General features: G+C 32.1%; 2 protein-coding genes across 2 annotated transcripts; one reads left to right on the top strand and one right to left on the bottom strand.

Annotated features, from left to right (window-relative positions):
* The first annotated feature begins 1,334 nt into the window (after positions 1-1,334).
* On the top strand, positions 1,335-7,092 carry LOC114727417 (uncharacterized). Its single transcript, XM_028914125.1, has 11 exons — positions 1,335-1,422; positions 2,305-2,388; positions 2,701-2,819; positions 2,908-3,009; positions 3,748-3,864; positions 5,088-5,153; positions 5,393-5,459; positions 5,767-5,820; positions 6,050-6,139; positions 6,484-6,513; positions 6,604-7,092. Exons 1-11 carry the CDS (start codon positions 1,390-1,392, stop codon positions 6,721-6,723), a joined length of 882 nt encoding a protein of 293 aa, XP_028769958.1. The 5' UTR covers positions 1,335-1,389; the 3' UTR covers positions 6,724-7,092.
* Positions 7,093-7,585: 493 nt separating this feature from the next.
* LOC114727416 (glycosyltransferase BC10-like) lies at positions 7,586-11,274 on the bottom strand. Its single transcript, XM_028914124.1, has 2 exons — positions 10,260-11,274; positions 7,586-8,602 (listed from the first exon to the last, which is right to left on the bottom strand). The coding sequence occupies exons 1-2, from the start codon at positions 10,833-10,835 to the stop codon at positions 7,961-7,963; spliced, it is 1,218 nt and encodes a 405-aa protein (XP_028769957.1). The 5' UTR covers positions 10,836-11,274; the 3' UTR covers positions 7,586-7,960.
* Positions 11,275-12,554: the final 1,280 nt, after the last annotated feature.

Genomic DNA, 12,554 nt, shown 5'->3' with positions numbered 1-12,554 from the left:
TTCTTTTTATAGCTTTCGGTGAATTATACTTATACGTAATTCTTCTGAAGTTTATGTTATATCCATAATAAATAACCTCCTTAGGCTTTGAAATTTTATCATAAATCCCTTAAACTCTGATATTTATGCAGAAATTTCTTTACTAGTACTCTTTTGATATTATTTATAAGTTATTTTTCACCATGTTATATCAAAAAAAAAAAACCCTTAAATTTTATTAACAATGTCTTAAAATTAGAAAAAATCACAAATAAAGATCCTTACATTATCAAAATTACGCAAAAGTCACCTAAATAAACAAAATTATCTTGAGGGACCCAGTCTCATATTGTAAATATAAAATCTTGGTAAAATATCTTTCAACCAAATGATGAGTTGACTATAGGAAGTGACAAGTTTATTTTAGCGAATAACAATTTCAGTAGATCAAATCACAACTTGGTTGAAGGTATTCCAAGTGACAAGTTGACTATGGAAAATAATAAATTTACTTTAGCGAATGACAAATTTAGTAGACCAAATCACAACTTAACTAAGGGGCATTTCAGACATTTGGCCAAGATTTCATATTTGCAACATGAGTTGGGTCCTTCATGATAATTTTGCTTATTCAGGTGACCTCTGCATAATTTTAGTAATTCAGGAGTCTTTATTTGTTATTTTTCCTAAAATTTAATAATTTTTTAACCATATTCCTATTATATCCACTTTATAATAAGTTAATAATATATTAAATTTTTTCGACTGAAATATTATTTTTCTTTTTCTGTATTTTTGCGTTTCCCACTGAAATTTAGGCAGGATACCAAAAAACTATTTATTTATTTATTCATTCAACACATTGTTTTTTGCTTTTGATTTTATTTCTAGGTACCTCCTATATATTGTAAAACAACATTACATGAATTATTTATTAATATACTTAGGAAAAATTTTAAGTTTGAGCCTCGCAGATTAAAAGTACAAAAAAAAACCATGTTAAGAGAACTTTCTCTAATTAGGAGTCTAATATCACAAATTGAATTGGATGTTTAAAATAAAAATAAATTTATTTTAGATTATGCAATTTTCAGAAGAGAAATAAGTTCAAATTCTTGATTATTAATTACTGACTTTGTGGTAAATAAACTATTTGGGCATTGCCCTTTGCAGAGATTAGTGATCGGCACAAAGAAGAATATAAAATCCACTACATGCAAGGTTTGTCAATTGGAGGGAAATAATTAATTAATCCTAATTAAATAGATTATATTTTCAGCTTAATTTGTATTTATTTATTTGTTTGTTTGTTTATTTTTTCGTTTTCTCCCTCTTAATAAGGGTCAAGGCAGGCTGTACGGAAGCAAAGCATTGCCCGAAGGAATAATTGTCAAACAATCTAACTTGGAAATGCAATCGTTGTGGAACCTTAAGGAAAATAAGGTACTTCTAATTAATTTATTTGGATCCAAAAGTCTATATCCAAAAGTTTAGTATAAGAGTTTTATATTTAGGACTGAAAGAATATATATATATATATATATCAAATGCACACATGATTTGTCCCAGCAGCAAAAACAAGAATACGTCTTATTCTCTGACGTGAGATTAGTTATATGGATCTTATCGCCTTGTTATATTCTATCAACAATAAAATCTTTACATGAATTATTAACCAAAAGGTTTTATTTAATAATTTTATTAAGCATCCTTTTCAGTCTTTTTTCAGTTCTTTTCAAAGGACTCTTCTATATTGATTTATCTATCATTTTTACTAATGTCTCTAACCGCTTTTTTTTGTACATGTCTGATATGTCCGAATTATATTTAAATTTTAATTAGATTAAAGTTGGTCAAATATGAATTATTAAAATAAGACATCAATAAACAAGCTGTTGGTTGAGATGGTAAGCAGTCTCACCTTCCGTAAGGAGCAGAATACAAGTTTGAATTTAGAAAAAGACACCTGTTGAGAGAAGCGAAAATCCTTTACATTCTAAGCCTCAGAAAAAGAAACCCTTGATCAAATAAAAGAAAATAAGAGATCAACATAAAACATAGAATTCATTGATATATAGTAATACTCACACATATATGTTTATCCTTAAAAGTCTGGTGTGCGAAATGTGACACCTTTGAAGCAACTTTCTTGCTCAATATTTGTCGTCAAATCAAATATTCTTTTTAATCTTATCACATGTTAATGACATGTAATTATTAATTGATAATTCTTCTCTGTGTAATTTAGTCTTCTTGATTGTTATTTTTTTCTTTTTAGTTCTTTGTGACACTTCACACTTGATAATAAAATTCTTGTTGTTTCAGAGACATTCCAAGCCTCCATTGAACTTGTTGGCTATGGCAGTAGGAATTAAGCAGAAAGAAATTGTCAATAAAATAATAGAGAAGGTGATTTTACTTCCACTTAATTTCTTCATTTAACTCTAATCTACACTGAGTATCAAATTAGGATTATTTTATGTTTGCAATAAATTACGGAGTTTTGTGAATTTTTTTAAATATTTTTACACTTTTAATTCTTTAACTTCAAATAAGATTTTATTTTGATAATTTAAATTTATAAAGGGTACTTTCAGTGTTTTAGTTTTAATAACATCAACAACAAAAACATATTGACATTAATTTTATTAGAAATGAATGTTGTTTGGAACCACAAATTATTTCTTCATACTAATATTTATTTATTATTAATAATTGCAGTTCCTTTTGGGTGAGTTTGTTGTAATGCTGTTTCACTACGATGGTATTGTGGATGGATGGAGGGATTTTTCTTGGAGTGATAATGTCATCCATGTTTCTGCGATTAATCAGACAAAATGGTATACAATTATTTTAAAATCAATTGATTAATTGATAATTAAACAATTAATCAATTATTCTTCTAAAATATTATATTTGGGGGCACAGGTGGTTTGCAAAAAGATTCTTGCATCCGGATATAGTTGCTGATTACAATTATATATTTCTCTGGGATGAAGACCTTGGCGTTGAAAATTTTGACCCAGAAAGGTAACCAAAAAAAACTTTTAATATTATCATTTTTTTTTGCCGAATAATATTATCATTATTGAAATTTAGGATTAATACAAAATAGTTGGTTGAATTGAATTTGGGAATAAAACTCCACTACTTTTAGATGCTAGTAATAAATTCTTAATAATCCATTCAAGGCAATTCTTGGTTCGCATTAAGCAAAATGATTCCTTTTCAATGACATGTATATTGACATGTGTGCATTATTCATTTTTGCTTCTATTATCATTACTCAATAATTATTATATATTTCTATTCTACTATTTTCTTAATACTTTATAGTAATAATAAATATTATACTCTTATTATTTGCACTACTCACGAACAATCTTCATTCTTCTCGATTTTTTATGCACTAGTCATATTTTCTACACTGTCTTGACAACAATTAGTATAAAAGCCCCGATAATACTTTTTATGTGCTAGTGCTTGACTACTGGGAAAATCCTTTAAAAAAAAATCACTTGAATTTTAAAATCTCAAATTACTCGTGTTTCATACACTTTAATAGGAATTGACTACACTTGAAAAGCAAATTACAAGTTTACAACATATTTTTTCTTGATATAGAATTTTGTAATTCAAGTCGTATTTTTTTGCGGGGTCTTTTCTTGACTATTATATAATAAAGCTAGTAAAATAACTAATAGGGAATACCTACTATGATTTTTTGTTTTGTTTATATCATAATTTAATATGTTAATCATATGGTAGGTACTTATCTATTGTTGAAGAAGAGGGACTTGAGATCTCGCAACCTGCGCTTGATCGCCAGCAATCCACTTTGAACCATCAACTCACTGCTCGTAGAACCGGCTCAAGAGTCCACAGGTAATTCTCCTGCAATATTTTCTTTTCTCTGTTTTTTTTTTCCCTCACTTTCAAAGAGATTCAAATATATGAACAAGCCAATCATTATGAAGAAATACTTAAGCATGTCAAGGAGGTTTACGTGCTTCTTTGATGATATAATATCATGCATAAGCATTACATCGTTAAAAAAGAACCACGGCGTTTCTTTTTTTCTTTTCTTTTTTTTTTTGCTTTTAATAATGTCTTTTTATATAAAACAATCCTGTTCAAGGTATGATCAAACATTAACTGTGAGTGCCTCTCCTATGCAAATGTGGGACAAAAACAGAGGCCCAGACCTGACCCATTGGGCCATGATGAAACCAAAATTTCGTGGCCCAAGCCCCTTCCAAGCATGAGCATTTCATTTGGGAGAATACTATGGTTAAGTGTTTTACATCACTATATCAAAGTTTTTCAATTATATATAATTATGTGTCTTATTTTTGAAATATTAGCATTTAATAACATTTAATTATAAAATCACACAAAACAAGAAAGAACATATGACCATAGATAAGGTACTGAAAATTGTATTGGTCATTGAATCAGTCAAGACAGTGGGTCAAGGATTAGTGGATCAAATCATAGTCAACCTGGAGGTTAAACTAATAAAAAATAAAAAAATAATTTAAATTTTCATCAAGAAATTAATATCAATTTGGTACTTTGAATCACTAATACAATAATAATATATTTACAATTTCTTCCAACCTTTTTGCAGTCCCTTTGACAAATTAAAATTATAATATCATACTATCAAAATCACTAAATATTCATATTAGGAAAATATTAAAACAAATATATGATAACAAAATATTCCTCCCTACAGCCATTCAATCACTAGATAGTACTTATTAACATCTTTAAAAAAAATTCATCAAAATAGTTTTTTTCCCCCTAAAAAAGCAACTGATAAACTCACCAAACTATTTGGGTTACTTGGGTTATTCACGAGTTACCCTGGGTTGATTCAAGTCATACTGAGTCAATTTATCCTTAGTTTGTATGCTCAACCAGATCGGTTTGTCAGTTTCTAGGCTAAACAGGACGGTTTGTTCTAGGTTTTAATACCATGACCATATATAATTAGAGAATTTGACATAAATACGAAACTTTACCTAAGTTTTTTCCTTTCATTTTAAGTGTTGAATCTTAACACCATAAACCATAGTTCTTGATTTGATCTTACTATTCCGCAGAATGTACCATAAATTAAGAGGCAATAGAAGGTGCGACGACCCTAGCATTGCTTCTCCTTGCATTGGGTAAGTACTTGCACTCTTTTTTTTCTTTTTTTTTTTATCACTTCTTCATAGTAAGCCATTCACGTCAATTTTTTCCCTGAAATTTTTTCATACATTACACAGAATTCAAAGTACTAATAGTATTTATAATTTATGAATAGTATTCTTTAATATATATTTATAAAATTTATAGAATAGTACAGTATTTGCAAGCCATAAATATATATATAATAGTATTTAAAGCAATACTTAATTTGCAGGTGGGTAGAGATGATGGCCCCGGTGTTCTCCAGGAACTCTTGGCCCTGTGTATGGGATATGATCCAGGTATTATTAAAGAGAGAACCTAAAATTAATACTTTAATTAATTCATTAAAATATTAAAAGAAATAAAGGAATAAATCTATAAGATTGCCAATTTTCAAAGGCTGAACAAGAGGACGAGCAGAAAATGAAAAAGAACGAGCAAATTAGAGCCTAATTTGTATGTTATTTAAGGCCTGGGCCACCTACTTGGTTCTGTTCTATTACTGTATAAACCGTTTTCTTTATTTTTAAACTGCAAGCTCCGTTAGTCCTCTTGATGCCAAATGAAAAAACAAACAAAAACTAATTGAATTATCTCTGTCCACAGAATGACCTAATTCATGCTTGGGGCTTGGATAGGAAACTTGGCTATTGTGCACAGGTAACCTCACTTGCAGAGAAGTTTTCATTTTACACTACTTTTTGTCTCTGTTTTGGATTACTTTCAAATAAACCTTTCAAGCCAAAAATTAGCTTTCTTACCTTTCAAACTCAAAGGAGACATGCCCTTGTGTCTCTGATGTGTGAAGAAACGGGTTCTTCGATTTGCACTTTAACCTCTTGGGTTGAAATAGAAATATTCCCTTTGACACATCTCAACAATGTTTCAGGGTGATCATTTAAGAAATCTTGGAATAGTTGACGCCGAATACATAGTTCATTTTGGCCTGCCAACTCTTGGTGGCTCAAAAAGCAATCAGGTAAGTGATTTCACTTTCTGCACTAAGCATCAAACGAGGACAACAATCATACGATATGAGACAGTAACTCACTCAAATGCCTCGGACAATGTTCAATTTAGGAGGATATCAGGTTTAAGCACAGTTCTCCAATGTTCAATCTAAGTAATGTCCAGGATTAAACCCTTCTGATAGAACATAGAAAAGGATCAATTGTGAAATGAGCATCTAAGCGTGTCAAAGATATGACTCTTATTGAATAATATACTGACAGGCTCGTGTTTGTTTGTCTGTTTATCATTGGTTTGATCTAATTATCTTTTCTTAATAATGATATGATAATTCATCCTTTATTGGGGTTGCAGGGCTCTCGTACCGATCATACTAGAACCAAAGTAAGCTCCTGGATATTCCCTTTTATTTAAATCCTCATAAACAGCCATGTCTACTAGTGTTGTATAAGTAGAACTGTATTGAGTGTGCAGGTTAGGATGGAATCATACAGGGAAATGGAGACTTTTCAGAAAAGATGGAATAATGCTATGAAGAAGGACAAATGTTGGGCAGATCAATATGCACAAACGACAAATCAGAATAGTACATAAGCTATTCATTACTTTATAAAATGGTGTAAATAGGAAAGCAAGGAAAAATAAGTGTCCAACGAAGGTTGATTCACTACATAAATATACAACTCATACCTCACAATGTTGTGCATTTAAACCATGTTGCTGATGTGAGAACCTCAGTGGATAATCTGTAAATATCTCTTAAGCATTCTTTGAGATAGCCTGTCCTGATCTTAGTTAGCCTTTGAAATCTACCTCACCTGAATTTTCTTACCCAAAAGAACAAGTGCTCATTTGATAGCAGAGAAATGTAAGAGATGTATGTTACTTTTTCAGCTTACATAGTGAATGACAATGTCAGTAAAAGATTTACAGAAATAATTCAATTAATTTTCTTACCCAAAAGATCTGTTACCTTATCAGCCTACTTTAACTTGAATTTGTAGCTCTAGGGCATAAAGATTCATGGTTCCATATTTCGATTGTTAGAAGAAGGAAGCTTACCTCATACCAGTTGATATGAAAAACAATACCATCACCATTATCAATCATCTAAGTTGTATTATTGACAAATCATGAATGATTCGACATGTTTTTCAAATTCTATATAATTCAGAGTTGTTTTGGAAAAAGAAACCGCAGAACATCTGACCTAGACAGATTCCTTTCACGATGCTTCTCAACATGAAATATAATTCCTTTCATTAGCAGTGAACTCGATTCTAATATCAATACTACACGTTGGTTTCACTGTTAGCTGGTGATGCAGTTATTCTCGAATCCAAAATTCAATAAACGACAGAACTATCACAAGATTGGACAAGAAAATTTAAGCATTTCATTATTGGATCAAAGATTCTGTAGGAGTTTGGATCTTTTGCTAACATAGGATCAATGATAGCATAAAAATGTCTGTATTAGTGAATTTCGTCCTCTAACGGACGTTTAAGTGTTGTTTCTGCAAAATAAGATATTCTCTGGTAGAGAACACAAAATTCTCTAACACTACCTATACAAAGTGTACAGACTGATACAAAAATCATTCTGATACTGTGAAATTGTTAAATTCTCTACCAAAGTCCTAGTAATTGGATTTGAATTCTCTAAAATACCTTATGGGATACAGCTGGAGAGAGAATGCGAGAAAAAGAAGCATCCTCTACTTCACTTGTTTGCGTCCTCTCTCCAAGACTTACATAGTAAATTTCTTTTCAAACTCTAGAAAATCCAAATTCAAAGTAGATAAATATCTTATCTCTGGAACCAAAGTTATTCAGAAGCCCATCACGGCCATAGAGATGTTGAGCAAGGGCTCCAGTGTGCTTGGATCAAACTTGCGAGCGAAAAGGTAGCATACCGATGTAATTTCTGAATTATGTTGGCACAGGGTTCCGTTGTTTCTTATAGACTGTATAAATCCCACCGTTATGTTCGATGCTCCAAATGTTGCTGGATGAGGACCTCCTTGTGACCAGTCAACCCAAGTCACAGTTCTATTTGAGTTTAGGGAACCATGGAACATGTTCAAGTATGTTGGAATATAGTGTTCATCAGGGTAGCAAGCAGGCTTACAGAATTTTCGGAAGAGTTTGTAGTAATTGGTGTCAGAGATTATATGAACTGCAAGTTCACGGTTAAGTTCAAACCACTGAGAGCCTTTCCGCCAGTGTCTAAGATGGATATGAGGAAGCATGTGCCGGCTATATCGGCCACGGCCATAACGGGAAGGGTCATCATATGAATCAACAAAACTGAGAACAGAGCTAGTAAGGTATTTGTAGACAGTAGGGAAGTCATAGACAGGAATGCAGCTTTCAGAGATAAGAATAAAACGCTCATTTGAAAAGTCAAGCAAGGCATTGGCTAAAAGACGCCTCTCAGCATCAGTCAGAGTTGCTGATCCCCATGAAACATCCTGAAGAAGTTATGGAAAAATAACTTAAAAGAATCGACAGAAGAATCCTATAACAAACAGAATTGTAATTATAGCATCAGAATTCTTTTCCCTATCTTTTGAGAAACAAACACTATTGTGATAGACAGAGAATATGCATAAGGTAGAAAAGTCTTTTCTCCTTAATTAGTACCAGTAAGTCCTTGACAAGCAACATCAGATGTCTATTTTATGAATAGTAAACCTCCGCTCAAATGGGTACCATGGTTCATCATTGGACCTCAATCAAAACCGAAAAAAATAAAATCAATATAGCATATCATTTCCAGTAATGAAATAAAAAATGATGACAAAACAAGTCGTTACCTACTCTTGAAATACAAAAAGAACAACAAAAGATATTTGTGGGTGCAAAAGATGACATATAGATTATCTAAATTTCAACCACCAAGGGAAACACATTATCTATGGTGAGCCTAGGAAGAAACCAAATATTAATTCCAATTTAAAACGGAACACTCCCACCCACCCGGGGCCCCACAAAAATAAAAATAAAAAATAAAAAATCACAGAGACTGAAAATAATATATACTAATTGAAACTAAAGCCCAAAATAATATATTTGCAAGTAGCCCTATTCATGGGATAATCACATGTTTCTTAAATGTTATTTTGATTAATACGCAACATATTCACTTCTTGCGATAGTTTAGGGGGTATAGGATAACATTAGAAAATTCACATATTAAAGTTATCATTAGGTTGAAGTTCAAGGATTACACATAGTTTTCCAAAGTCAAAGTCACAATTCCCAGCCACTTTCAACAGTGTGCCCAGTAAATTCAATTTCCCAAGTCTCTTGAACACGAATGCATGTAATATTCTTCACAAACGGTTCAACACTGCTCTCAGTCTCAAAACAGTCTAAACACATCAGATTAACGTATTGTAATCTTTTATAAGAACGTCCTATCTTCCAAACTTACTCCCTGCAGATAGATATTCCATGCCATTTTTCAATCCTATTTGCTTTTATTGCAGCCACACACAGCTGGAAGATTTTGTACCCTACAAGTAAGTCTGTTGATCCCTGTATTGCATATTAATATGTACTTACCTTTAATATTTTTCGCAAATGTACGTAATGCAAAATTTTAATTTTAGAAGATTCTCTTCAATCTGATAGATACTACACATCTTGCAACAATGCTGGTTTTTTCAAAGGAAACTTGAATAGGACTACGAGCAAATGCACAACAGCTAGGAGACATTATATCTCATTCTCACTGTGATTCTAAAACGTAACTCCTTATTTTAGTTCTTTCTCATATAACAATTACATGCCCCAATTCTATAATGTGCCCCTATAACTCCATAATTTATCTTTTGCATATAGCTAATAGCTGATCCATCTAAATCACAGAACAGGGTCATCAATGACGCAGCACAAATCAGCCAAGCTTCTATAATACGCCATCTTATCATACAGAAGCTTTGCAAAAGAAAATATTTCAACTTTCTGAAGCCTCTAGTTCACACTTCATAAAGCAACAAAGAACTCATTGACCCATCATACAATGTCTACGGCATTAAAGATATGAAAGTAAATGCATTATGCATATACTGATGTTAACAAATTAAACGCGGAAAAACCATAGTTAGAATTCTGTTTCCAAACCTGACTTGGAATCTGCCGTCCATGAAAAACAGAAGAATTAGACACATTCATATTGTATCCTGGAGGTGCATGGACATATATATTGAACAAATCCTCATGCCCTTTGAAGAACCTTTCCCAGAGAGGCAGCAAGGGTAGAGGCCCCCTTGTCAAAAACATAAAAGCCAGTTTAGGCACTCTCCTATAGCTAGAGGGATACCCTTCTTTCTTGGGCACCAAGGAAGCTCTCCAAAAAAGCTCGTCATCGATCAAATTATGGGTCAGGTTAGGGGGATGTAGAAATGTCTCTAAATTCAAACAATTAATTACTTCGCACTCTTGTATGGTTCTTCCACAGTTATCATGTTCCTTAACTTCTTCTTCTGGCACGGGGACAGGTGCGCTTGATGCATGGTTGACGAACGAGTATAGCTCAGATTGTGGACTAAAATAAAGCCTATTAATATGAGAACTTGTAGCTATACCAATAACAATACCTGCTACAAAAACAAGCAAGAATGAAAGAATTTGCGCCCATCTAAGCAAACCCACGTGCCTCTCTGCTTCATCTCTATCTGCTCTATTATGCCTACGCATCCCTTTGGCTCCAACCCCACAAAAGAAAAGAGATTCTCTATCTACTTCTCTTCTGAAGCGACTCAATCAAATCACACCGACAATGAAAAACAAAAACCAAAAAAACCTTCTCTTTTTACCACAGATATTCATTCATCGGCGTCTAGTACTTTCGATTTCGATGCGTTCACGAAATTCAGGAAGAACTCACCCAGGAACAAAATCCCGTCAATGTTCCGCCGTTAAATGCCGAAGCAATCGAAACCCTCCGACGAAATTATCTTGGAACAAGGAATCCACTTTTCGAGTTGCCACGACTAAAATGGATCTGAACGGCGATGAAAAATAGCCCATTCAATGAACTGAAGAGGATCAGAATAAGGGGGTAATGTTGCATTTATCAAAAAGGCACCATGGGTTCAATGGTATTGCATGAAGTAATTAAAAATGAGAAAATCAGACCGCCAACGCGAGAGAGATTCGAAGTGGGGTAGTTGATGATTGCGACTGAAAAAGAAAGAGAATGAGGATAGAATCCGAATAACAATAATAAAACAATAGTAATAATAATTAAACAACAGACAAATCAGGAAAACAAGAATGTTTCTTTGAAAACTAGCCGTCGTCCTCGGCGGCGACGATGGAATTTAGATGGAATGGTCTTATTTTGTCGTTTATGGGTTTTGGGATTTAAAAAACAAGGCGCAAACACATTTTTGCCCTATCGTTTCGCTTCCGTCCACTGTTTTCTTGGACGCGTTACGTGGACTTTTCAATAGGTGGCAAGGCTTTTCTTTTATTTTTTTGCCCTTTCAAACCTTGGGACAGCAGGTTGGATTGTTTTTTCCCACTTTGTTTCTTCGTGTTTAACCCTTAAAAAATTTGTCTTCTGTTTTTAAATTGAACCTAGCCCGTACATTTTTCCGGAATTAGATGCTCTAAGCATCATGATACTCATTGGTAAAATTTACACCATTAATTAATGATCTAGCTTTAAAATTTTCAACTTATATCTTTTAATAAAAAATTATTTTTAAAAAAAATTATAGTTAAAAAATTATATTTATTTGGAATTATATAGCTATTGAAGGAAAACATTTTTCAAAAAATAAAAATTTAAAATTTAAATTTTGGTGAAATTTGACAAGTAACATGATGCTCATTATTGTAATGAGTTCCAAATTTTTCTATGTTTATGAGTTATGCACTGTTATTATAATAATTTATTATGACCTTTATATAATAACCTCTTGTATATCAACTAGAAGGATAGAGGAGGTTCGGTACTCATTGATCCTCATCAAATGTAAACCGTATAGACGGTTGAGATTTAATTTTTTACAAATTTTTTAAAAACTGTTTTCTTTAATACTTACAATCCAAAATAAATATAATATCTTAATGGTAGGTTTTTTAAAAAAATAATTTTTTGTTTAAAAATTTTAAATTTAGACCATTGAAATTATATCTAAATAGTGTCGATTTTATCACAACGATAAGAATTGTAGTGCTTATCATTACAATGAACACCGAAATTGGTTGGAGGAGGCTGTGGGTTCTATTTTGGATTACGTGATCCAAAAGAAATATAATCTCTTAATAGTAAGTTTTTTAATGTTAGATTTAAGGTTTTGATGATAACAAATTAAGGAATCTATGTTTTAGTAAATTGATCGATTACCTGATCAATCAAGGATTTATCAATCACTTGATAGATAAAGTTCCTACGTAAACTGATAA

Source organism: Neltuma alba, unplaced genomic scaffold (genome assembly GCF_004799145.2).
Source record: "Neltuma alba isolate B1F8T4 unplaced genomic scaffold, ASM479914v2 tig00012472_pilon, whole genome shotgun sequence".
NCBI classification, from domain to species: Eukaryota; Viridiplantae; Streptophyta; class Magnoliopsida; order Fabales; family Fabaceae; genus Neltuma; species Neltuma alba.
This window is presented reverse-complemented; position numbering and strand designations above follow the sequence as displayed.

Coding starts and splice junctions, on each gene's coding strand:
- LOC114727417 (XM_028914125.1), top strand. CDS start 1,390: ATGCAATCGTTGTGGAACCTTAAGGAAAATAAG. Junction 1,423..2,304: donor GGAACCTTAAGGAAAATAAG/GTACTTCTAATT, acceptor TTGTTGTTTCAG/AGACATTCCAAGCCTCCATT. Junction 6,140..6,483: donor GTGGCTCAAAAAGCAATCAG/GTAAGTGATTTC, acceptor TTGGGGTTGCAG/GGCTCTCGTACCGATCATAC.
- LOC114727416 (XM_028914124.1), bottom strand. CDS start 10,835: ATGCGTAGGCATAATAGAGCAGATAGAGATGAAGCAGAGAGGCACGTG. Junction 8,603..10,259: donor GACGGCAGATTCCAAGTCAG/GTTTGGAAACAG, acceptor TAACTTCTTCAG/GATGTTTCATGGGGATCAGC.